This window comes from Phaseolus vulgaris, chromosome 7 (genome assembly GCF_000499845.2).
Source record: "Phaseolus vulgaris cultivar G19833 chromosome 7, P. vulgaris v2.0, whole genome shotgun sequence".
Taxonomy (NCBI): Eukaryota; Viridiplantae; Streptophyta; class Magnoliopsida; order Fabales; family Fabaceae; genus Phaseolus; species Phaseolus vulgaris.
The window spans coordinates 23,067,079-23,093,022 of record NC_023753.2 but is presented as its reverse complement, the minus strand read 5'-3'; the positions used below and the strand labels follow the sequence as shown (position 1 = coordinate 23,093,022).

General features: G+C 31.9%; 3 protein-coding genes across 3 annotated transcripts; 2 read left to right on the top strand and 1 right to left on the bottom strand.

The window, feature by feature from the left end:
• Nucleotides 1–4,813: 4,813 nt before the first annotated feature.
• LOC137828856 (leghemoglobin alpha-like) lies at nt 4,814–5,669 on the top strand. Its single transcript, XM_068635594.1, has 4 exons — nt 4,814–4,974; nt 5,053–5,161; nt 5,257–5,361; nt 5,450–5,669. The coding sequence occupies exons 1-4, from the start codon at nt 4,877–4,879 to the stop codon at nt 5,570–5,572; spliced, it is 435 nt and encodes a 144-aa protein (XP_068491695.1). The 5' UTR covers nt 4,814–4,876; the 3' UTR covers nt 5,573–5,669.
• A 1,346-nt stretch (nt 5,670–7,015) lies between these two features.
• Nucleotides 7,016–17,627, top strand: LOC137828855 (leghemoglobin 4-like). Its single transcript, XM_068635593.1, has 4 exons — nt 7,016–7,264; nt 7,346–7,454; nt 17,007–17,111; nt 17,288–17,627. Exons 1-4 carry the CDS (start codon nt 7,167–7,169, stop codon nt 17,414–17,416), a joined length of 441 nt encoding a protein of 146 aa, XP_068491694.1. The 5' UTR covers nt 7,016–7,166; the 3' UTR covers nt 17,417–17,627.
• Nucleotides 17,628–23,412: 5,785 nt separating this feature from the next.
• Nucleotides 23,413–24,969, bottom strand: LOC137829274 (uncharacterized). The gene has a single exon (XM_068636076.1). It carries the CDS (start codon nt 24,967–24,969, stop codon nt 23,413–23,415), a length of 1,557 nt encoding a protein of 518 aa, XP_068492177.1.
• Nucleotides 24,970–25,944: the final 975 nt, after the last annotated feature.

Below are 25,944 nucleotides of genomic sequence, written 5' to 3'. Positions count from 1 at the left end.
AAAAAAATTAAACATTAAGATAAATATCAAATATCATTATTCTTCCTCTTCTAAAACATTAAAAATACCTAATTCCAAAACATTAAACATAAACATTATTGACATTCTTCCATTTCAATAACATTGGATACCCGCCTTAGAAGAACTTTCATCTATTTTTTTATAATTATAATCTTCCTCGACATCTGCACACAGTAAAACAATGACAATTTTTTTTTCTTGCGGGTTAGCGGGCCGCTGGCTAATGTGGGGCGGGCTAATGCGGGTTAGAGGGTTGAAAAGGTCAACCCACCCCTCGTTTTTTACCAGTGGGCTGCGGGCCAGCCCACATGGCCCACCCCGCTTTGCCATCCCTAGTGTCATGAGAAGAATAGGAGCGAAAGTTTACAAAAATTCACATAGTAACGTATAAAGTCAAAATTACCCTTAATTACTTTTTATATACATATAAAATAACACTTTATATATATATATATATATATATATATTATAAAAAAAAAATACTATATATTTATAACATAAAAAAAAATTTAATTCTAATAATATAATATAATAGTAATAAAATAAATATATTCATATAACAATAATATAAATGTAAAAACTATAAAATAATAGTAATATATTTAAAATTTAAAATAGGAATAATATACAAAAAAAGTAATAAAATTATAAATAATACTAGTAACTAAAATAATTTTTTAAAATAATAATAAAAATAAAAATAAATTACATATTTAATAATAATTAAAATAAATTTATTAAATAATAATATTAACAATAATAAAAGTTAATTTTGATTTTGATTTAATTTTATGAAAATATATTTTATATGCATATATAAAATTTTAATTAACTACAAATTACACAAAATATCTCATACTTTATTATTTAAATATTTTTTAAGGAAAGGATAAATTTGTAAATTACATTTTATATATTTTAAAATAATAAAAAAACATCTTACAACCATCATATCACTCACAAATTTCAATAAACTTTCTTCACAAATTCACTCTAACATACCTTAATCCAAACAACCTCACTTTTTTTACACTTTTATCTCAAATCACTCCAAATTCACTCCCTCAAATCCTCCCCTCAATCCAAACACAACCTTAATGTTATACCCTCTTTCCTAGTTTCTAAAGTAATATTCTGGCTTTTCGAGACATAATTAATTGCACCACTAAAGCTTGCGCCGCCACTTGGAGGCACTCCTGCTTCAAGCGAAAACTGAATTGTTTGCTCTTCTCCACCCATCTCCTAGTCCTACCATCGTAATCAGAACATTCTGACTCATAAAAATCTTCACCATCGTTGGCGCCCAACTAAACCTTCGATTCAGCCTCAGAGGTCACGCCCCACTTCTCCAAGAACGACCCTAAAAAATGATCAGGGATGTAAAACTCTTCTTCGAGGAACACCTGACATAGAGTATCATTTATTTTCACTAACTTTACCATATTCACCGCCTCTCCTACCGGAATACTAACATGTAACCTTGCGTATTCTAAATCGTCTCTTTCAGTGGTCACCTCATCAATCTCTACGAGCATACTGACTAACACCCCTATGAGTTCAAAACACGGTTTGCTCCACAAAGTTGAACCCTCTAAGGAGGAAACTCTCAACAAACTGCACGTACACTGCCACCAACAACCTTCCAACAAAGCAATTCTTCAACCACGTGGACGACTCCACCTCAACCCTGAAGATAGGCGTGTGGTCTTCATCACCCTTCCGATTGGAACTCATGTTCCCACTCTTAACATCCTGGGCAAAGGGTCGTTGAGTCTTTTGACTCCATACTTTCTTAGCTTGAGTCTGTCGTTGCAAGAGAATTGTGTCATTCTTAGAGCTTACATACCTTACAAAATTTATGCTCGCTTGCCTTCCGAACTTGGGTCTGTTTGCCTTACAATTTCCAAGTTCCTATTCAAATGGACTCTAATGCTCTTTCAAGAGCGACTGCATCCCTCACCCCATGAAATTTAACGAAGTTTTCTGACATTGGGATATATAATGCGAAGTTTAGGTGTATAAAATTAGGAAAATGGGTTTTTTTACACCTCATGCTCCACCCTACACCCCACTAAATATTAATATTTTAATCATTTTTAATTTTAAAAATTATTTTAACATTTTACATTTTGTCTATAGTTTCATTAAGGAGATTTTTTCATTTTTTAATTTTTTTTAATTACATATATTAATATTTTGTTGTGGGTGTAAAGTGGAGCAGGGTGTCAAAATATCATCACCCAATAAATTAACCAGGTTTGAAAGAGTGTCCCACCATTTGGTTTGTGGAAATAATGAATGGCTGTAAAAGACAATATAAGTTAATATATTTTACAAAAGAGTTATATTATACTTTTAGTTCTAAGTTTATTATTTAATTATTTTACAATTTAAATGATTTAATGATCAAAATAACTAATTTATAAGCTAATTTTTAAATTGATATATAATTATCTATCAAGTTTTACCTACCAACTTTAAAATATAAAGTAATTAATAACTTAAATCTTCATAGCTAATTAAATATAAATTTAGAAACTAATTTATAATTTTTTTTATTAATAATAAAAACTACTTTAGATACTAATAATTTTTTAGTGTATAAAATAATATTTAATTCAATTATTATAGTAATTAATTTTTATTTAATAACTTTTTTTTGTAGTGAATGTCATTTAATTATATAAATTTTTAGATTGATTTTTTCTTTGGTTAGTTTAAATATTGCCCAAATTTTCCTTAATGAATTAGTTTTTTTTATTGAAGTATTCTCTTATACTTAAATTCTAATATTTAATAGTAGGAAATTTTGAATAATATGAATTTTTTAAAATGTAATTACAAGAAGGGATGTCCAATAAAATACAATAAACACTACAAGAAAATCATGAAATAAAAATCAATTTTTAGAAATAAAAAATAATTAGTTGCTATAGTGACTAAATTAGAGCCTATTTTAGAGACCAAAAAAATTTGGTTTCTAAATTAGTTTCTATTATTGTTAAATAATTTCTAAATTGGTATCTAATTAGCAACCAAGAGTTTTGCTACCAAATTTAGAATCTAAATAATTGGTAGTTAAAACATTGGTAGCAAATTACATATCAATTTAGAAATCATTTAACAATAATAGAAACTTATTAAGAAACCAAATTTTTTTAGTCTCTAAAATAGTTTATAATTTAGTCACTATAGCAACTAATTATTTTTTGTTTCTAAAAATTGGTTTCTATTACATGCTTGTAATGAAATTTTATATTTCAAAAGAATCATGAGTTTACCCTAAGCTGTATTCCAATTTCCAAAAGTTCAACCCTTAAAAGCTTAACACTCCAATCAAATCATTAAATATAAATCAATTTTAGAGATTAAAATAATTAGTTGTTATATTGACTAAATTAGATACTATTTTTTAAATTAAAAAAATTATTAGTTTCTATTATTGATAAATATTTTTTAAATTGATATTTCATTACTAATCAAGATTTTTTCTACCAAACTTAGAATTTAAATAATTGATAATTAAAACCTTAGTAACTATTACGTACCGATATAAAAACTATTTATCAATAATAGAAAATAATTTATAAACTAAATTTTTTTTAGTCTTTAAAATAGTATATAATTTAATCAATATAACAACTAATTATTTTTAATTTCTAAAATTAGCTTTTATTTAATAATTTTCTAATAGGGTGAGAAGCTAACACACTCTTAATCGGGTAAAAGATCCTTAAACGCTATACTCCTCCACCACACTAAATTGCCTTTATAAATTTTCAAGAAATCATTCTGTAATTTTATTTAATTTACGTACATTATTTAGTTAAAAGTTTACACAACATTTAAATTTTTTTCCTGACAACTGTTTGTTGAGAAAAAGGAAAATCCTAAAGTCACCCTTCTACAATAGGGTGAAGCCAACTTTGATCTCAAATTAAAAAAAAATTGTATTAACCTTTCAAATTCAAAGAAAAACAGTGTTAGTGTCTAGGAATTTAAAGTTATTTTTAAAAATAATTTAACTCCTCAAATTTAATGTTTGATTAAAGTAGAAATAATTCATTATATTATATATAAAATAACATTTTTAAAGTTATTTATTATATTAATTTTTATTAATAATATTTTTATTGTGATATTTGATAGGTGAGTTTGACCTTTGGCTAAAATCATAAAATGTGAATCTGACTTAGTTGCTTATTATAGAAATCTTTTAAAGGTGTAACTTCATTGATATAAAAATCTATGTATAACTTACGAATGTATATATCGTAATAAGGTATTTTAAATTAATAAAATTATTGAATTATTGGTCTAAATAAGTCTATTAATAATTATATAATGACAATATTTGATGTTTGATTCTAGGTGCTCACATGCAGATTTAGAGATGTAATATTTCATTTCTAATTTCTTTTATTCTATATTTTGAAAACATGTGGTTAAAAACAATGTATAAAATATATATTTATATTAGTTTTGATTTTTACATATACTGGACAAGTATAGATTATTTTTGGGTGTTGCATTTGTTGTATAATTTGTAATACAAAAAATGCAGAATCTTTTTTTCTTTTAATTTCTTAATTAATGTCCTTAGGGCATGTGTTAACCACACTTGTAATTAAATTACGAATTTACTTTGATTAACTGAATTCTTTTATTATTTGAAAAGATTATTGGCTTTTCGTCATGCCAATTGACACCCTCAACTCAACAAGCCAATTACAAGAGACATATGATTTAGTTTTTCTGACTCCAATTAGGTTTCTATATAAAGAAGTAGAGGATGTGAAGTTGTTGCATAACTTGAATTGAAGAGATAGAAATAAGAGAAAAGTAGAAAAGAAAAATGGGTGCTTTCACTGAGAAGCAAGAGGCTCTGGTGAACAGCTCATGGGAAGCATTCAAGGGAAACATTCCACAATACAGTGTTGTGTTCTACACCTCGTAAGTGTTTTGTTTAAACATGTGTGTTTTGTTTGTTTGTGTTTTGGTTTGACGAAATAATATATATAAAAATAATAGGATACTGGAGAAAGCACCAGCAGCAAAGAACTTGTTTTCATTTCTTGCTAATGGAGTAGATCCCACTAATCCTAAGCTCACGGCTCATGCTGAAAGCCTTTTTGGATTGGTAAGTCTCAACCAAATCAAATTTTATGTGAATTTTTGTCATTTTTGGATGTTTCATGAATTAATAATAATATTATGATATTTTTGAAATTGTAGGTGCGTGATTCAGCTGCACAACTTCGAGCAAATGGAGCAGTGGTGGCTGATGCTGCACTTGGTTCTATCCACTCTCAAAAAGGAGTAAACGATTCTCAGTTTCTGGTAGCGTTAATGAATATTGTTTTATAGTGTTAAATTTTGAAGTTTGATATGAAATAAGAGCTAAAGCATGGGTATGTATGAATTGCAGGTGGTAAAAGAGGCTTTGCTTAAAACATTAAAGGAAGCAGTTGGAGACAAATGGACTGATGAACTCAGCACTGCTCTCGAACTAGCCTACGATGAATTGGCAGCAGCTATTAAAAAGGCATAAATTGGCTTCTATTGCCCTAAATTAAACTGTAATAAATAAATTTTGCTCAAAATGTTGCTCAAAATAATTAATTTATATATTATTATTGGATAAAGAATCTCAAGTTATGTATTTACAAAGTGTTCTGTTTGCGATCCATAATTTATATCTTCTAAAGAAGTTATTTTAATAGGAAACACATATACCCTTTCTATTCATATTTTTTTACTTTTTATCATTATATATATTTATATTTATCACATAAAACTCCGCAAGAAACATGTTTTCCTTCCAAAACTTTAGTTTAACAAGAAAACATACAAAAACAATTCAACGAATCTAACTCCACAAATAAATAGAAATAACAATAAATAATCTCTAAATTCATGATCACTTCAATCTTCTTCCTCCTTCAATTCGAAAAAAATGGATGTGCTGAAACTTGTCATCATACTGTTGAGTTTAATCTCTCATTCTTCTCTTCAATTTCTTCAACTATGTTTCTCTTGTTTTCCTCTTCAGTTTTTTCACTGTCAGCGACACAAGAGATATCTCGATCAATATGTGGATAATGTATGAGACAATTAATTATTTCAAATTTTGTCATAGTGAGTGAGGCAACATAAAGTGACTCGAGATGAAAGTTATTTTTCTTATACGTGAGATTGGGTGTGGAAACTAGGTAAGGATGTGCTCTCTTTGTCTCTTGTTGCATTCTTCTTATTCTCTAAAAATACTTTCCTAAGAAGGTTGTGACACTTAAAATAAAGAATTAAGGGAAGAATGAAGAGTTATATATTGTTAAATATAATCAATATTTTCTTACTTTAATCAAGTTTATGTTAACATGAAAAAAATAAAAATTGACATTAAATTATAAGTTGTTAATTCAAAACATATAATTTAACAAGAAACTATATACAAACTTATTCTTACTAAAAAGAAATAAGAACTAAGATGACACATTGTTATTGTTATTCTAATATTTGATTCAAATAATTTCTTTAAATATATTCATAACATATATTAAAAAAAAATTATCGTTATACTAATTAAGATAATTATACCAAGTAAAAGTTAAAAGGATAACATGTATACTTTTATTCAAATTTGTTAGAGTATTTTTTATGATTGAAATTTTAACTATATAGTTTGATATTAATATTCATAATATAATATTTATATGTTTATATCAAATTAAAGTATAATTTATAATATTTAAAATTGTAATGATATACAAAAATGTTATATATTATAAACTCAACAGCGTGAATTGTGCAGGTAACAGCGTGAATTACAGTTACGTCAAAGCTGAAAGGAAAAATAAATTAAAGATTTAAAAAATTCATAGTAATACTTGAATTCCGTATTTACTTTGACTAATTTAAAAGTGATTTTTATCACATGTTTTGGAAAAGTTGACATTCACCTCATCATTTGGATTGACATGTTCCACACGCCACAAGGGAAGAGAGATATTGAATTAGAATCACAGAAAAGAAGTTATAGTTTCTCTCACTCTCGAAACCATCTATACATATATATAGAGAATAATTGGATGTGAAAGTGAAATTGTTGCATAGAAGAAGAATAGAAAAGAAATAGAGAAAGAAATATGGGCGCTTTCACAGAGAAACAAGAGGCCTTGGTTAATAGCTCATGGGAGGCATTCAAGGGAAACCTTTCTCGTCATAGTGTTACGTTCTTCACCTTGTAAGTTTTCACTCTTATTATATGAAGTAGATCCTCTATATAGAATTTCTTATTTTGCTTTTTGTTTGATTAAATAAAAAGGATACTGGAGAAGGAACCAGAAGCAAAGAACATCTTCTCATTTCTTCACAATGGAGTAGATCCCAATAATCCTAAGATCGCCGAACATGCTGAAAAGCTTTTTGGATTGGTAAGTCTCATCCAACTAAAATTATGGTTATGTACCTTGCAAGACACTATACCTATCCAATACATTTTAGCAGCTAAAACCGCTTGGGCCACTTAGACCTTGCCCCAATAATCTCAGGTTTATGTTCTTTTAAAACCCCAAAAGACTTGTAAACAGATGAGGTTCTTAGTAGACTTTGTTGTGATATCATTCCTTCTCCCAAAGTTTGATTTTTGTGTTTACACTCCCTCAGAATCAGTTTCTGAACTGTCAACATTGTATTGAGTCTTTGGTGATCAGGTACCTACCCTTTTGCCCCATTGACAACTCAGATTTCACTATGCATTGAATCTTTTCCTACCCACAAATCCATTTCAGCTCTCACCCCATTCTGCAGTAAGTGGCTACCTGCCCCAACCTCCTAGTGCTCAGCTTTCCTGCACAAAGCCTGTGCTTATCCTTGCAAAGAAGCCCAGACACGGATACGGACATGGATACGACACGGACATAGATACGGAGATACGGCTAAACTGAAAATTATAGGACACGGGACACGGCTATATATAAATTAAAATGTAGTAATATATTTTGTTAACATAATGTTTAACTTTTACTTTTTGGAAATTTTAATATTTTGTTTGAGATTTAGTGTGGAAGAGAAGAGGTCTTTAAAACACTGAACCGCGTTTTTTTTTTCTAGCTTTTCTAGCGTGTCCAAGGAGGGAAACGTGCCTCCTCCGGCGTATCCAGAAAGAGGGTCGTTTCCGGTCCAATAAAAAGCGTCCCACACCGTGTCGGGCACGCTTCCGCCGTGTGTCCGTGTCCGCGGTGTATCGGAAACACCGACGACGCCTTTTTAGCCGTATCCGAGCTTCACAACCCCTAATCATTTCACCTTGCCACCTAAATTTACAGCCTGTTTTCCTATTTTGTAAGTCTTTTCTGCTACCTAAAAGATTTTAAACATATATACTATAGGATTAAGGCACCAGAGGTGGGAGAACATTTGTAAGCCTCTTGAACAAGGTGGGTTAGGAATCAAAGATATTAGGAAATTCAACTCTACTCTATTGGCGAAATGGAAGTGGAGGTTGATGAGTGAAGAAGAAGGAAAATGGAAAGATATTTTGAAGTCTAAATATGTAATGGCGTCTAGTAATACCAATGGCCAGAGGAAAAAACAATCAAGGTGGTGGAGTGATCTACTTAAAATCTGCAGAGAAGGTGAGGGCGAATGGTGGTTTCAAAAGGCTGTAGAATGGAAAGTTCGGTCTGGTGACTCAATTAGGATGTGGGAAGATCACTGGGTTAGTCACAGTAAGCTCAAGGATTTATATCCCAGATTATACGCTTTGTCCCTACATCAAGGCATGACAGTGGGGGAGATCGGTTTATGGGGAGAAGGTGGATGGCAATGGAACTTAAAATGGAGGAGGGAGAGGTTCCAATGGGAAATGGACCAGGAGGAGGAATTATTGGAAATTCTAGATAAGGAAGTCTTACATAAAGATGTAAAGGATTTTATTACATGGAGAGGGGATACCAAGGGGATTTTCACTGTGAAATCTGCATACAACCTACTGACCAACCAAGACACTAGACCGAATAGTGATGTGTTTAGTTTGTTGTGGAAGACCAAAGCTTTACCAAAAGTTATGATTACTGCGTGGAGAATTCTTTGGGACAGAATACCAACTAAAAGGAACCTGGAATCACGGGGCATTATAGTAAATTCAGCTCTATGTGTGTTCTGTAACATGGCAGAAGAAACCACTCAGCACCTCTTTCTAGACTGTATCTATGTACATCGGGTGTGGATGTTATGCTGCAGATGGATCGGTATCTTGGGAGCAAATAATAAGGATATTGGCAGCCATTTTGAGAACTTCCACCTTGTTCACATGACCGAGAAACAGAATCAGGTATGGAAGGGAGTGTGGGCAGCGATTGTACGTTGTATATGGGAGCATAGAAATAGGGTGATTTTTAGACAAGGGGTCCCCGATTCTAAGGAAATCTTTCAAGCGGCTCAGCTTCTCTCTTGGTTATGGTTGAAATATAGGGCAGGTTCTTTCTCATATTCATTTTCTGATTGGCATTTGAATCTTAATCAGTGCCTTATGTGTATCAATTGAACCTGATATGATGTAACAAGGAACAGGTATGATCGTCGGTCGATGATTTGGCGCTCTCTATATGTGTGTAGTCGGTGGTCGCCGAAGATATGCAAGGTCAACATGATCGCCGGTCGATGAAAAGGCGATCTCCATGCGTGCGTAGTCGGTGGTCGTCGAAGGTATGCAAAGGTCAACATGATCGCCGGTCGATGAAGCGGCGTTCGGGTCAATATGATTGCCATTAGATGAAACGGCGATCTCCTAGCGTGCGTAGTCGGTGGCCGTATGCAAAGGTCAACATGATCGCCGGTCGTGTAGTCGGTGGTCGCCGAAGGTATGCAAAGGTCAACATGATCGCCGGTTGATGAAGCGGCGTTCTGTCAACATGATCGCCGATCGAAGAAGCGGCGTTCTCCATATGTGTGTAGTCGGAGGTTGCTGAAGTTATACAAGGTTAACATGATCGCCGGTTGAAGAAACGGCGATCTCCATGTGCGTAGTCGGTGGTCGCCGTAGGTATGCAAAGATCAACATGATCGCCGGTTGATGAAGCGGCGTTCTCCATAGGTCAACCTGATCGCCGATCGATGAAGCGGCGTTCACCATATGTGTAATCGGTGGTCGCCGATGTTGGTTATTTTTTTGGGTAGGGTTTTCTCACTTTAAGGTTGTTCTGCTCCAACCATAAAGGAGAGTTTCGCTTGTGGATGATATAGGAAGTCCACTTCTGGTTACTGTATATGGGTTGGGATACCCCTGAAGTATCCCCTTTAATTTTATTTATTCATTGCTGATAAAAAAAAAAAAGGCACCAGAGAATGTGAACTATGCTTTTGGATATTTGTTATCTAAGCACCCCTATGTTTTTAAGTGTACATGTGAAAACTTCTCTTGGATATTTGTTGTCTATCCACTTCCATCGACTTCCATGTTTTTAATCGTGTCAACGTGAAAAGCTCTATGTCATGTGTTAATTTTGTTTCTAAAAGTGATACCTATAACCCAAATTAATTCAATCCACGCACATCTCCATACATTATTTTGTTTGTCATTCAATTCCAAGAGAAAAAATTGGATGTGTGAAAATTGGTCTAGAAAAATCTATGTTTAAAAGTTCTTAAATAGTAAATTGTCTAGAGGCTTTAGAGTATCCTGTGACGAAAGACCATCTAGTGATTGAAGATTGTCTATCCGAACTGGAGTTTTTGTTCAAACCGTCTACCTCTTATGTATAACTTTCAAGTGTTAGTTGGTGTTTCACGCTCCCCAAACGCAATCATTGTGTACGTGATGTATTTTTTGTTTTGGCATGTCTTTTGTTGGGAGTTAGTTAGACAATTTTGTTTGATTATATAGGACCTTGTACTAAATAGTTTTTTCTTAACTCTGAGTTGAGATTCACTTGTAAGACTTGAGAGAAACTTCTTGTTGTAATCTCAGATTCTGTCCATAGTGAATTTCTGACCATGTACACTACAAAAGAAATCATTAAATAGTAACCAAAATTTGAGACAAAAAAAATTAGTCGCTAAAAATTATTTATATATAAAGTGGTTTCTATTATTGATAAAAATTTATAAAATGATTTTTAAATTGGTATCTAAATTAGCTATTAAGGTTTTAGCTACTAATATCTTAGATTCTAAATCAGTCTCTAAAAGACTAATTTAGAATACAAAGTAATAAGTAGCTAAAACATTGGTAACTAATAATTAGATATCAATTTAGAAACCGTTTTATAAATCCGTATTAATAATAGAAACTACTTTAGATACCAATAAATATTTTAGTTTATAAAATGGTCTTTAATTTAATCAAATAGTAACCAATTATTTTGGTCTCTAAACCTAGTTTTTATTTAGTGATTTTCTTATAGTGGTACATAGACTGAGTTTCAGTCAAACCATGTTAAATTTTCTCTATGTAGTTCTTTGTTTATTTTGTTCTTGTTTACTTTCTCAATTCTTGAGATTTCCTCTATTATTTGTTTTGCGTTTGTGTGTATTAAATGGTTCAGTGAATTGTGAGTTTTCTTTACAAATTGGTTCAGTGAGTGTGGAACGAAGAAAGTATGGGGTTGAGAAATTCATTACCTTGAATGATTTTGGGCTATGACGGTTGAAGATGCTCTTCTGGTTCAATAGGACCTCCTTGAAGCTTTGGAAAGTGAATCCAAACTTGACAGAACCATTATAGAAAAAGGCATGATTGTGCTATTGGAGAATACTCATATAGTGCAATTGTGTGAGTCTTGGTGACAAGGTGTTAAGGTAAGTCTCGAAGAAGAAGACCGTAGTGAAAATATGGACAAAGCTTAAAATCTTATATATGACTAACTCCCTAGTGAATCGTCCATACTTCAAGTAGGCGTTGTACTTGTACAAGATGAGTAATGATCTGTCCAGATGTGCATGATCATTTTAAGGAGACCTTGTTGTATGGGAGAGAAACCATTTTTCTTAAGGAGGTTCAGGTTTCCTTGAACCCAAAAGATTAAATGAAAAGTTTGACATGAAGACGTCCAATTTTGGAGATGGCCTGGTAGCAATGGGAAGACATTCTAAAAGAGACAGAACTAGAAGAACAATCAGAGCTTTAGAGGGGGTATGGTTATGCAAAGCTTACAACCTGTTCCTTGGTGGTTGCTAGTGAGGTGTTGGAAGATGAACATTATAGTGTATCGTCTGCCTTTGGAAATAAGGACAACACTACAAGAAATTGTTTATTTACATATTGATTATTACATACAGATTTAAATCCGTATGTAAAGTGAGCGTTACATGCGGATATTTACATACGAATTTAATTCAATGTGTAAATATACATTACACACAGAATTTTCTGTAACCCTCATTCCCAAACCACACATTTCTTCCAGCTCCATTCACGATTTCTTCCAGCTCCATTCGCAACCTTAGTTTTTACGACCACCATCTCATTGTTGGAAGCTGAAAGATGTGGCAAACAAAGTTTTAACGAGATTGGAGGTGAAGAGTGTGAAACATCATACTCAAGTGTTTTTCAACACTTATTTTTAGGTTTTCATGATGAAAATGGAATAGAAAACAGTTTTACGGTTCATTCCAATATGTTGTACCGAGTGTACTCAGTGCGTTGCAGAGCTTGGAGGGCTTGAATTGGGCAGGCCAGTTCATGCTCTTGCTATTAAAGCATGTGTCGAGGAGAATATATTTGTTGGGAGTGCATTTGTTGATTTGTATGGAAAATGCGGAAGTATATATTGAGAACGCAAAGCAAATTTTAGAGAAATGCTTGAGAAGAACCTAATCACTTGGAATGCAATGATAGATGGATATGCACATTTAGGCGATGTTGATATGAGATTGAGTTTATTTGAGGAGATGACACTAAGAAGCTTGGTATAACACCAAATTATGTTACACTAGTTTTGGTATTGTCAGCGTGTAGTAAGGCAAGGGTAGTGGAAAGAGGTTTGCATATATTTGAAGCCATGAGAGGGAAATATGAAATTGAACCGAGCGCTGAGCATTATGCATGTATTGTGGACCTTCTAGGGAGGTCTGGTTCGGTAGATCGTGCATATGAATTTATTAAAAGAATGCCAATACTTGTACGGGGAGCTCTACTCGGATCATGTAAGATGATTGGGAACACAAAGTTGGGGAAAATTGTAATAAAAAAGTTATTCCAGCTTGATCCTAATGACTCTAGCAACCATGTAATGTTTTCCAACATGCTTGCATCTACTGGCAGGTAAAACTTCACAATTATGATAACTAAGTTTCCTTCTTGAATAGAATTGACAAGTTAGCTGGATTGTTCATTTTATTTTGTAGAGTAAGTAGCCCATCCTAATTAGTTTCAAAAGAATTTACTTTCTTTTTTCATTTTTCTACATCTAGTAGGATAAGGCTAGTATTATTGTTGTGGTGGTTTTCATTTTTCTGCAGTTGCTTTAACATGTTTAGCTAAAACTAAAATTGTCTATTCCTTTTGAATTAACATTGTTTATGGTTCTTTTGCTAATTCTCGTAATTCCTAAATGCAGATGGGAAAAAGCCACTACTATTAGGAAGGAAATGAGAGATATTAGTATTAAAAAAATGTTAGTTATATATGGGTTGTAGTAAAGAATAGAGTCCATGTTTTCCAAGCAAAGGATAGTTCTCATGAAAAGAACTCTGTAATTCAGGCAATGCTTGCTAAGCTCAGAGGGGAGATGAAGAAAGTTGGATATGCAAAAAAAAGCAAAATTACAGTTACAAACAGATTTTTCAATATGTAATACATTAGTAATTACATACGGATATTTCCGTTTGTAACTTTCTGGTGTAATTACATACGAATTCTAAATCCGTATGTAACAGCTACCTACGACAGTTTTACATACAATTTTTTTTATATGTAATCCGTATGTAACTATGTTTTACATAAAAAATTTAGTGTCTTACATACGGATTGGTGTAGTATATAATACCAATTTTTCTTGTAGAGCAAGACTCAATGACTTATAAACGCCATGACTGAGGAGATGAAGTCGCTTCATCTAAATAATACCTAGATTCTGGTTTGTAGACCCAAGGTTCTAGGTTGGTAAACTATAAATAGATTTTCAAATGAAAAGATAAGGTTCCGGGAATTGATAAACCAAGATTCAAGGCGAAACTGGTGGATAAAGGGTTTACACAAAGGGAATGAGTCAATTATAATGATGTTTTCTCCCTTGTTGAGAAACAAAGATCCACAAGGATGTTGTTAGCCATGGTTATTGAGCTTAACCTTGAGGTGGAACAAATAGATGTTAAGAATGTTTTCCTTTATGGAGACTTGGATGAAACTATCTACATAAAGCAACTAGAAGGATTTGTGATAGAAGGAAGGGAATATTATGTTTGTAAATTAAGCAAATATTTGTATGGTCTGAAATAATCTTCAAGGCAATGGAATAGACGATTTGATGAATTCATTGCTAGAATTGGTTTTGAACGTAGCAAGTATGATACTTGTGTCTATTTCAAGTTTATAGCAGATGGTATGTTCATTATATTGCTGCTATAGGTAGATGATATTCAGATAACAATAAATAGTAAACCCTTGGTGAAAAAAGGTTAAATCTAAGCTGAATAACAAGTGTGAAATAAAAGAATTGGGAGCTACTAGAAAGATATTAGGGATTGAGATCACTAAACGATGTGATTTGAAGCATCTATACTTGTCTCAGGAGACTCATAAAAATTCTTGATAAGTTTGGCATGACAAACCTAAAATTTGTTTCCACACCTCTTGCTTCCCACTACAAGTTGAGTGATGAACAATCTCCTAAAAAGAGGGAGGAACAATGCTATATTTGCGGTCTTTGATATGTTAATCTAGTTGGTTTTGTTATGTACGATATGGTTTGCACACGCCTTGGCATAACTTATGCTGAGTGTTGTAAGCAATTTTATGTCTAACCCTAGTAGAGCACATTAACAAGCTCTTAAGTGGATCACTTGTTACTTGAAGATGTCACTCTTCAAAGTCTTGGTTTATGGTGGAGCTAGACGGTCTATCGAAGAAGTTTCGATAGAAGGGTTTTTTTTTTATCTCAAACTTCTTTGGGTTTTTAAACACAAGAAAATCTCTCATTGACTATGTATTTAATGCTTATGGTATTGCCATCACTTGGAAGACCAGTTTCCGAAAGGTAGTGCCTATTTCAACCACTGAGGCAGAGTATATTGCCATGGCAAAAGCTGCGAAAAAAGCTTTATGGCTTAAGGGATTAGTAGAAGAGCTAAAAGTGCAGGACAAAGTTGTAATCATTTACTATGACAATAGTAGCGTTATTTAGCTTTTGAAGAACCAAGTCTAGTATGAGAGAACAAAGCACATTGATGTCAAACTGCATTTCGTGAGAGAAGAAATTGCTTGAGGATTTGTGAATGTGGCAAATGTTTCAACATATCATAATCCTTCTAATATGATCACGAAGGTTTTACCTGAAAGTAAGTTCTTTCATTTTTTGGATTTAATCTAGTTGTAGGTGATTATGCTTGTAATGAGTTTAGAGAAAGTGAGTGTTTTATCACTCAGAAGATTTGTACTAAACCAACATGAAGATTTTTGAAGATTGGTTTAGAAAAATTCGTGTTCAAAGGTTCCTAGGTCATCTCAAAGGTAGTAGACTATTTAGAGGCTTTAGACTGTCTTGTGGTAAAAGATCCTCTCTTTGAACCGAAGCTTCTATTCAAACTGTCTATCTCTTCTGTATAACTTTCAAACCTCCATTGGTTTTTCATGGTCCCAAAACACTGAAGCATTGTGCACGTGAATCGTTTTTATTTTGATGCATCTTTTGTTGAGAGTTAGTTGGAAAATTTTGTCTGTTTATAAAGGATCTTGTACTGAACAATTTTTTCTTAACTTAGAGTTGAGAATTCACTTGTTTACTTGAGAGAAATTTTGTGTTGAAATCTCATTGTTTATAATAAATTTATAATCGTGGACATAGACTGGGATTAAGTCGAACTAGTTATTTATCATTTTATTTAACTAAGTTACTTCCCATTTAAACCACTCTCCATTCTAGGTTTACTCCTACATTTCATTATTCCATCTACTTAGATCTTCGAGTGTCACTTATTTATTGATGGAATTGACATATATCTTGGATATCTTTCAATAAGTGGGTCTTCACAAAATCCACCTATCATTCCAAAAAACAAATCATATTAACCTTTCCTAACTTTCACACAATATTATCCTTAAACCAATCTCCCCCTTGTCCATCACTTGTCCCTTTCATAATATTCCCCCACCCCCTAGATTCCTGCCTGCTAACTATTTTCCCTGTTATTTAAGTTTCTCTATCAATACTTACACTCCAAAATAACTTTCCACAAACCCTTTTTTTCTACACCTAACCACTATCTCTATTTTCCTAATAAGTCAATATTAACAACTTGATATCTTTAATTCCAAACCCTCTTGATTGCATATATTGTCCCATTTTACTCACACTATCTTCTTTCCTTCATTACTTCAACTCCATTGTTTCTAAATTTTCTTAATATTCATTTTCACTTTTGTTGGCATTTTAAAAAACTACAAGTAAAACATATGTAATGCAGTGATAATAACAGATTTAAGAATGACAAGTAAAATTATAATATTTTCACCTGATTTTAATATTAAACATGTATTTAATTAAAATATGACAGTCTGACAGGTTGCGTTAGGGATGAGTGATTATAATCTAATCAGTCAAAGCAATCAATTTAGTACCAAACTTCATATTTGATTTGTGCAGAAATAAAATTAATCTTGAGTTCAATAAATTAAAAAATAGTTTTTGACCGAAAAAAAACTTCAATGAACATTATTTTAGACGGTGTTTTTACAAATCTAACATCTTCTCCTGCTAAAAGTATTTTTGCATGTAATCATATATTATTTCTTTCTTTCGTATGACATGATGATTTTTGAATTCCAGGTGCGAGACTCTGCTGTCCAACTTAAAACAAAAGGAACAGTGGTGGCTGATGCCAAACTTGGTTCTGTTCATGCTGAAAAAAAAGTCACCGATGCTCAATTTGCGGTATATGATGAATAATAAATCATTGTAATGTTATGATATTTTTTTTATCATCCAAGAATAAAATGAATAAGCCAATGTGATGGGATAATAAATGAGGATATCATAGCATTTCTCATTTCAAAAGTTTAATATGAAATTTAATGATCATAATAAGAGCTAACATGATTGATTGGTAGGTGGTAAAAGAAGCACTGCTGAAAACAATAAAGGAAGCAGTTGGAGACAAATGGAACGAAGAATTGAGCAATGCATGGGAAATAGCCTATGATGAAATGGCTGCAGCAATTAAGAAGGCAATGGCTTAGGATCTATTCACATAAATAAACTTTTGTTTAGCTCAAAATTTCTAATAATTTCTTTATATAAATGTCAGTTACATCAACTACAATACCTTGGATAAACATTCTTAATTTTTTTTCTCAGGCTTACGTCTGTGAATCACAAATAAGTTCAAAGTAATGTATAGGTTTCCATTATCCAAGAAATTCAATTCATGCATCTTCATTTAAACCCTAACATGGGTATATATATACTGCTAAGTCTAGGTGTATTTATGAACCATTTCGATCTAGAAAATGAATGGTTGTGAAAAAACAATAAGTTAATATATTTTCCAAAAGAATTATATTATACTTTTAGTTCTAAGTTTGTTATTTAATTATTTTATAATTTAAATTATTTAATTATCAAAATAGTTAACTTATATTTATATATATATATATATATATTTATATCACTACAAAAAATTATTAAATATAAATTAATTTTAGATATCAAAATAATTCATTATTATTTAACTAAATTAGATACCATTTTATAAACTAAAAAAATTATTTATATATAAGTAATTTTTATTATTAATAAAAGTTTATAAAATAATTTTTTAAATTGGTATCTAACCATTAGCTATCAAAGTTTTAGGTACTTATACTTTATATTCTAAATTAGTGTCTATTAGTCTTTTATAAACTAATTTAGAATCTAAAATATTAGTAACTAAAATCTTGATAGTTAATTTAAATACCACTTTAGAAACTATTTTATAAATTTTTAATAATAATAGAAACTATTTTAAATATAAATAATTTTTTAGTCTTTAAAATAATATCTAATTTAGTTGATATAGTGACTACTTTTTTTTTCTCTAAATTTAATTATTTTATAATTTTCTTGTAATGTATATGTATATTAATTTGAAAAAACAATTATCATCAAATAAATAATGATAGATCATAGATAAATTTCTATATTAAATAGAATATATTCTTTATTGTGATACTTAAGAATCAAGATTGTCACTTAATCATATAATTTTTTAAATTGAATTTTCTTTGGTATATTGATTTTATTTTTTGAAGTATTCTCATTACAAGAAAATTATATAACAATAATTATTTTTTTTTAAAAAAAATTAATTACTATAGTAACTAAGTTAGATATTACACTATAAATTAAAAAATATTGATATTTAAAATAGTTTTTATTATTAATAAAAAATTATAAAATTGTTTCTAAACTGATATAAAATATTAATTAAGTTTTAGCTACTAACTACTTTATATTTAAAATTAATTATTTTTGTATTTAAAATTAATTCACTACAAGAAAATCATGAAATAGAAATCAATTTTAGAGCAAAAAATAATTAGTTGCAATAGTAACTAAATTAGAGACCATTTTAGAAACTATTTTTTTTTTATTTCTAAATTAATTTCTATTATATTGTTAAATAGTTTCTAAATTGGTATCTAATTAGCAATCAATGTTTTAACTACCAATTATTTAGATTCTAAATTTGGTAGCAAAAATCTTGGTCGCTAATTAGATACCAAATTAGAAATCATCTAACAATTATAGAAACTAATTTAGAAACCAACTTTTTTTTTTTAGTTTCTAAAGTGATATCTAATTTAGTTACTATTGCAACTTGTTCTCACCGGTTGACTCAGCCGTCGTTGACTTCAAAGGCAGATGGTGACTCTTCCTATCTCATGGTGGTTTTCGCTCTCTCCTTGGGTAGCTGAGAGTGGCTCCGTTGAAACAGAGGGGGCCCTACCTGTTGATTGCACTTCGACGATCAAGTCAGTATTGGGCTAAGAAACAGTAAAGTATGTAAAGCAGTTTCATTCTTAGAAACGACGTACATTTTCTAGGGTTCTTACCACCCTTTATATAGGTTGTATCTAGGTCAACTCCCTGTCCCACGAAAATCTTTCCTTTAGTGGAATTAGGGTTACTGGTGAGGCATCCTGTGACGCGTTGCACAAGCTTAGCGTAGCCGCGAAACAGGACTTGCCTCTTCTAGAGTGCAAAATCTCTAACAGTATGGTACCAACTCATGTACCAGCGTTGCGGGGTCATCTGTTCTATGGGTGTCCTAAATATTCACGTGTCATGCATGCAGTCTACCCTTGGAAACCCTAACCCTAACGAGCCTTAGCGCCTCCAAGGATTATTTTACTTGTGCTAGACTTGAACATGCTATACACACCGCATGCATGAATCCTCTCATGACTTAGGTCCCTCTCTTGTATGAATAATAACTCATTATTATTTATGGGGCCCACCTACGTGGCCCATTAAGTGACTAGACCGCCGAGGTTCGATGTCACTGATGTCGATCTCTTCAGCCGATGTCCGAGGTCTCGCCAGTATACAACTAATTATTTTTTGTCTCTAAAATTGGTTTCTATTTTATAATTTTCTTGTAGTGATTATTATTAAATAATTTTCTGTGGTGTCTTTTATATTTAAATTTTAATATTTAAGCAAGAATTTTTTAATAAGATGAAGTTTTTTTAAGTGTATTTTGAATATTACAAGGAATCTCCAATAAAATACAAAAAAATAATTATATTCCAAAAGAACCATATGACTTTACCCTGAACTAATCAGAGGGTGTTCCAATTAACAAAACTTAACCATTAGAAGCTTTAGAAGGTAAGGTCTTAATCGGTTAAAACACCCTCAAACGCTATATTTAGTCATCCACCACACCAAATTTTGCCTTTATAAATCTTCAAGAAATCATTCTGTAATTTTATTTTATTTACGTACATTCCTTTAGTTAAAAGTTTACACAATATTTTAAATTTCTTCCTGACAACTGTTTCTTAAGAAAAATATAAAATCTTAAAGTCACCCTTCTACAATAGGGTGAATCCAACTTTCAATCTCAAATGAAAAAAAATTGTTTTAACCTTTTAAATTAAAAGAAAAAACAGTTTTAGTCTCTTCGATTTACTATTTATTAAAGTTATTTTTAAAAATATTTTAACTCCTCAAATTTAATGTTTGATTAGAAATAACTCGTTATATCACATATTTTATAGATCTGAATTTGACCTTTGCTAAAAAAATAAAATGTGAATCTGACTTAGTTGCTTATTATAGGAATTTTTTAAAGGCCTAACTTCATTGATATAAAAATCTCTGTATAACTTACGAATTTATATAAAGTAAGCTATTTCAAATTAATAGACTTATTGTATTATTGGCCTAAATAAGTTTATTAATAATTATAATTTTATTATATTATTATGTAATATATCTATACCTATATATAAAGGAGATTTTCTACTTTAACAGTTCTTAAATGTTTTACTATTTTATCCTTAGATTTATATTTGATTTTATTTCAGTATTTTGGGCATTCCGTTATTTTTTATTTTTTTAAAAATATTTGAAATTAATGGAGCCACCGTTTTGAATTGAAAAAGATAAGTGTTTTATGAGGGAAAAATAAATTTAAAAATATTTGAAATAAATACAACAACCGTTTTGAATTGAAAGAGATAATTTATTTTAAAAGTTAATTGCATAATGAGAGAATGTCTTTTTTATGAGAGAAATAAATTTAAAAAAATATTTGAAATAAATGGAGCAACTGTTTTAATTGAAAGAGATAATTTATTTTGAAAATTAATTGCATAATGAGAGGAAGTGTCTGTTTTATGAGAGAGAAATAAAAATTAGGAAACGTAGTGGCCAAACGTGAGCAATTTTGAAAAAAAATTCTTGAGTATATTATCATTTTCCATTATTATTGAGTGGTTATAGAGGAGTAGTTTTCACCACGGTTACATCCACTTTCTTACGAATGAGTAGTTTTTAACCCGTTACATCCACTTCCTTAGAAGGAGTAGTTTTCACCTTCACCAGTAACATCCACTTCCTTAGAAGGAGTAGTTTTCACCAGTAACATTAACTTCCTTACGAAGGATTCACCGGTTACATCCACTTCCTTTTCTCTTTTATATTTCGACTCCAAAGAAAAATTGCTCATAAATTTTGACACATCTTGAACCCTCTTCCTTCACGCTCTATGTTCTTCACCTACTCTCACCCGTCTCAGTTCCTCTTCAATCACCGCTGTACAACAACAACAACCACCATTGCTTCCTCCTCCTCACACTTCCCAGAGCGCTCAAAGTAAACGCGTCTCATTTATAAGGCAACTAAGAGGAGAGGAAGCCAATGAGAGATCCAGGACGGAAGGAGGCACCGCGAGTTCAACATGGAAGCAATCAAAATGAAACCACAAATACTCACCAAAGAGTTCAGCAGTGTCCCTCAGAGTCAGAGAACACCTAAAGTTAAAGAGAATCAACAATACCCAAAGAGAGAGTGATATGAATCCAAATAGAAATGACAATAAAATTGGGAATTTAGGGTGACGGAACGGAATAAATTCAAAACAGTAACAATAGAAACCTGGATAAAGGAAGGCGCCACAAACAAAGTTTGATAAGCCTAAGGATGATCGCCACAAGAATTGGTAGATTCTTGATAAGATCGCAAGATGCAGGGAAAAAACCTAGCAGAGAAACACTCTCTAAAGTTATCAAAATATTCGTTCCCTATTCTGAGTTCCAACAGTGTATAAATTACAAGTTTAGCTAGAGGTCTTTTCTTGTTTGTATGAAAATAAGACAATACTACAATCCTTATATTTCAAGAATGATCATTTGTCCCAGTGGTTAGGTTGATACTCTGTACTTGGTTTTGAGTTCAAATACTAATTCCAAATAAAATAATAATATTATTTTATTTTAATATTCCAATCTTGTTGTGCGTGTAATCAACTTAGTCTTTTTAAACTGTGGGCCTCCAAAAGATTAGTCGCCCTTGGGCTTGGATGTCCGCATCATTCCCTCCCTCTTGAAAAGACTTGAAGTTAAATCCAAAGCTTCATCACCTGCAGTAAAAGGAGACAAATCAGATCAAAGATTACTTTCTTTCTTCTTTTGTTAACTTGTTTAGAAGAACCTTCACCTTTTCCTTCAACTTGTGCTTCAACCTTTTTATGTTGCTTTCTCACATAGTCAACCTTAGCCTATGTATCTTTATGCTTTAAAATAGAAATGTTAGGCATAGTTAACAAACCTATTGGAGTTAAAGGATTTAATCCATACAAAATTTCAAATGGATCACAATACGATGTGTTGTCAACAACCATATTGTAAGAAAACTCAACATGATGTAAACATAATTCTTGGATGGCTGTCACCTTTTCATAATCTACATGAACTCCTTTGGCACTTACCACAAAACACAAGAATGCAATTTGTTCAGTACGAAATGTGCATTTCTCAATATTAGCATACAACTTTTCTGTTCTAAGAACATTTAAAATAGCACACAAATGTTCCTCATGTAATTCCAAACTAGTGCTATAGATCAAGATGTCATCAAAATACACCACAAAAAATTTGCCCAAAAATTCTCTCAAAACATAGTTCATTAATCTCATAAAAGTGCTTGAGGCATTTGTTAGCCCAAATAGCAACACACGCCAGTCCTACAATCCATATTTTATTGTAAAGACAGTTTTCCATTCATTTCCATTCCTAATCCTAATTTGATGGCAACCACTTCTTAAGTCAATTTTTGAAAATATACAACCACCATACAATTCATCCATTAAATCATCTAACATGGGAATATGGTGTTTATACTTAATGGTAATGTTATTGAGTGCTTTGCAATCTGTGCAGATCCTCCAATAACCATCATTTTTAGGCACCAAAATTACTGGAACAGCACATGGGCTCATGGTCTCTTATACCCATCCTTTGTTCATCAATTCTTCAACTTGAGTTTGGATTTCCTGCAAAACAGAATCAACACTAGGAAGAAAATTAATTTGGTTAGAATGGTCAGCAACCAAAGTGTTGTTTTTGCAATAAGGTAAATAAAGAGGTTTGCTAGAAAGTAGCAACTTCTTCACTTCATTCACTTTCAGTAATCCACTCATTTTTCTCTCATGTGTTTCTCTCTTTTTAAGTGTTTCACTCTTGCTCTATTTAGGTGTTTCACTCATCTCTCTTTTCTCTTGGACTCTCTTTTCTCTCAATTTGATTTGATCCTCACACACCTCTATAGGAGATAAGGGTTTGAGAATGATCTTCTTATTATTCTGCATGAAAGAGATTTTATTGGTGAAACCATCATGAATAGCCTTGGTGTCAAACTTCCACGACCTCCCTAACAAAATGTGAGTTGCCTCCATTGGAACCACATCACACAAGACATTATCATTACATTGTCCTATGGATAAGTTCACCTCCACTTGCTTACTCACTGTCATCTCTCCATCTTCACTAAGCCATTGAAGCTTGTATGGCCTTGGGTGCAGTTTTGTCTCCAAATTCAATTTGGTAACTAGTCTTGAGCTAGCTACATTGGTGCAACTTCCTCCATCAACTATGAGTGAACATATTTTCCCTTGAATGGAACATCTAGTATGGAAAATATTTTCCCTTTGGGTTTGGTCCAAAGCTTGCATTTTGCTTCCTAAAAGCCTTCGAAGCATCAACAAATCACCCTCCAATGTATCCAACTCCACCTCTACCTCTTCCTTCTCTTCTTCACTTGAAGGTTCACTGACTATTTGTGTCTTTGATAAACTGATCATATTCCTTTTTGTTGGACATTCTGAAGCATAATGTCCTCTTCCCAAGCATTTGAAACATTTTACCTCATGTGTTTTCCTTTTAGGTGGTGAATTACTATATCTTTGAGGTGACTTCCCACTTGAAGAAGTGACTGAACTTGAGGGAACTCCTTTATCCTTCATCGCCTTATCCTTCCAATTGAAATTTTTATCATTGTTAGAACTCTTCATGATTCCCTTCCTCTTGAGTTGTTGTTCTACTTGGTTAGCCTTGTGCAACAACTCTTTCATGTCAACATACTCTTGCAGCTCCACAACATCCCTAATATCACGATTCAATCCATTCAAAAATCTTGCCATGATTGCTTCGTTTTCTTCATTCTTTCCAGCTCTAATCATGGTCACCTCCATCTCTTTAAAATACTCCTCCACACTTCTATTCCCTTGAGTCATTCTTTGAAGTTTGAGTTGCAAATCCCTATTGTAGCTTGCTGGAATATATCTCTTCCTCATAATCTTTTTCATTTTTGTCCAAGTGTTCACCATGGGTTCCTCATATCTAATTCTCTCCCTTTGGTATTTATTCCACCAAGTTAAGGCATAATGTGAAAATTCAGCTGCTGCCAACTTCATCTTTTGCTCCTCATTGTACTCATTGCAAACAAACAAATGCTTTACTTTAATTTCCCACTCCAAGTAAGCATCATGATCACTTTTCCCATTGAATGTGGGAATATATAATTTTATTCCATCAATTCTCAGAGTTCTTTGTTCTCCATCATTTTCTCTTATCCTCCTCCTATCTCCTCCTCTATTCTCTGGATTTACTTGTTGTGCTTGCTCCATTTGATCCAACCTCTCATGGAGTCCATCACTTTGTTGTTTCATTATCCTTTCCAAGTGTTGTGTTAAGGCTTGCATCTGTAGTTGAGAAAGTCCACTATCTGACGATTCCCCTGCCATGCTCAAGTAAACAGATTACAAATAACAATAAGTTTGGGCCTCACACCACTTTCTCACGTGTTTACACTCAACACTCGTGTTTCACACAATAAGGCTTTTTTTCTAATGATCACACTGCCTTTTACCACTCTTTCACTATGTAAGGTTCTTACAAGAATCAAGCAATCAATAATCCAGAATCACTTTCAAAGGTAGCAATCAGAATCAATTAAAAAATAATAGTAAAGAACAAAACAGTGAAGAACAATTTCACTATAAACAAACAAGCAAGACAATTAAAAAACAGCAAGCAAAACAATATATAGAAAAAATAAAATATGTAGACAGGACACTTTTAGAACTTTTAACAAACACCAAGTATGCACTGAATAAGAGCTACATTTTTTTTTTTCTGTTTTCCTCTTGTTCTTTTTTTTTCTATTTCTATTTTCCTCTTCTTCTTCCTTTTTTTTTTCCTTTTTTTCTATTTTTTTTTCTGTTTCTGCTTTAAAAAAAAAATGAACAATACCGTGGTGTCGTGAACAATATCGTGAATAGTACCATGAACAGTATGTGAACAATAATGAGGAGAAAAAAAAATACTGGATGCACAATTATATTATGACTAAAGCCTTTGCTCTGAATACCAACTGATATGAATCCAAATAGAAATAACAATAAAATTAGGAATTTAGGGTTACGGAACGGAATAAATTCAAAACAGTAACAATAGAAACCTGGATAAAGGAAGGCGCCACAAAAAAAGTTTGATAAGTCTAAGGATGATCGCCACAAGAATTGGTGGATTCTTGATAAGATCGCAAGATGCAGGGAAAAACCCTAGCAGAGAAACACTGTCTAAAATTATCAAAATATTCGTCCCCTATTCTGAGTTCCAACAGTGTATAAATTACAAGTTTAGCTAGAGATCTTTTCTTGTTTGTAAGAAAATAAGACAATACTACAATCCTTATATTTCAAGAATGATCATTTGTC